General features: G+C 66.5%; 1 protein-coding gene across 1 annotated transcript; it reads right to left on the bottom strand.

Moving 5' to 3' along the window:
• Positions 1-637: 637 nt before the first annotated feature.
• EMIHUDRAFT_260266 (hypothetical protein) lies at positions 638-1,009 on the bottom strand (the record flags this gene model as incomplete). The annotated part of the gene is made up of 1 exon (XM_005792453.1): positions 638-1,009. A coding segment is annotated over one exon (372 nt), but the record flags the coding sequence as incomplete, so codon positions are not given.
• Positions 1,010-1,079: the final 70 nt, after the last annotated feature.

Below are 1,079 nucleotides of genomic sequence, written 5' to 3'. Positions count from 1 at the left end.
GGTTAGGGTTAGGGTTAGGGTTAGTCTTCTTGTGTTTGTATGCCAGCGTTGCAGAGTTCTGCGCTGGGATCTGGCCGCAGCGCCGACGAGTAAGACTCAGCACCGCACGCTGACCCCACCAAATGCCGCCTCAGGGCGCCAGGCCGCCAGCCACCTCTTACACGCGGCCGGCGCCCTCTCGCGGCAAAAGGGTCGAGCGAGCGGGAGAGTCGCACAATATCTGCGCACCCGCGTGCCGATGGGCGGCACACGCGGCCGAGAGAGGCCCTGTCACGCCGCCAGTAGCGTTCCGCACTGCCCACGCCACCAAATGCCGCCTCAGGGCGCCAGCGACCTCTTACACGCGGCCGGCGCCCTCTCGCGGCAAAAGGGTCGAGCGAGCGGGCAGAGTCGCGATGTCTGCGCACCTGGTGTTCGCCGCCTATATGCTCTATCCTGTGCCAAGACGGACACGTTTTGACAATCAAAATCTACCTCAAAATTTGCGGCCGCCCCTCGAAATTTGCTGATCAAAATTTGCGGTGGCCCGGATCGAAACCTGTACTTTGGCCAATTAAAGCCGAGGGCCACAATGTGCGCGCGCGCCCCCAACCGACCCCGTCAAGCGTCTCTGAAAAGTCAGAGACCGTCTGCTCTTTTACGAGCCTCGGCTCCGCTTCTGCCCCCCCACAGGACGTGCGCGCAGGCGCGCGATGGCCTCGCCCAGCTCCGCCTCGAGCGCCCCGCCGCCGGCCGAGGGCAGCTGCAGGTGCAGCACCTCCGAGTCGTCAAACTCCAGCTTGAGCTCGTGGCAAACCTGCCGCAGCCGGGCGGGCGGGTGGTCGAACCCGAGGCCGCGCCAGTACTCGACGACGTCCGTCGAGGCGGAGACGAGGAGGAAGCGCAGCCCCTCGGCGGCCGCGTGCAGCTTGGCCCACGCCACCAGCAGGCGGCCGATGCCGCGGCGCGCGTGCCTCTTCTCGACCGCGCACGCGAGGAGCTCGGCGTACCTGCACGGCGCGGCGCTTTCCTGTGTCAGCAGCAGAGACCCCGCCGGAGTGAGGGGGCGCGGTTCCTCGGTGTGTCGTGTGTGTGTGAGA

Source organism: Emiliania huxleyi (genome assembly GCF_000372725.1).
Source record: "Emiliania huxleyi CCMP1516 unplaced genomic scaffold EMIHUscaffold_10713, whole genome shotgun sequence".
Taxonomy (NCBI): domain Eukaryota; phylum Haptophyta; order Isochrysidales; family Noelaerhabdaceae; genus Emiliania; species Emiliania huxleyi.
The sequence above is the reverse complement of the archived record's forward strand: the minus strand, read 5'-3'. Positions and strand labels throughout refer to the sequence as shown.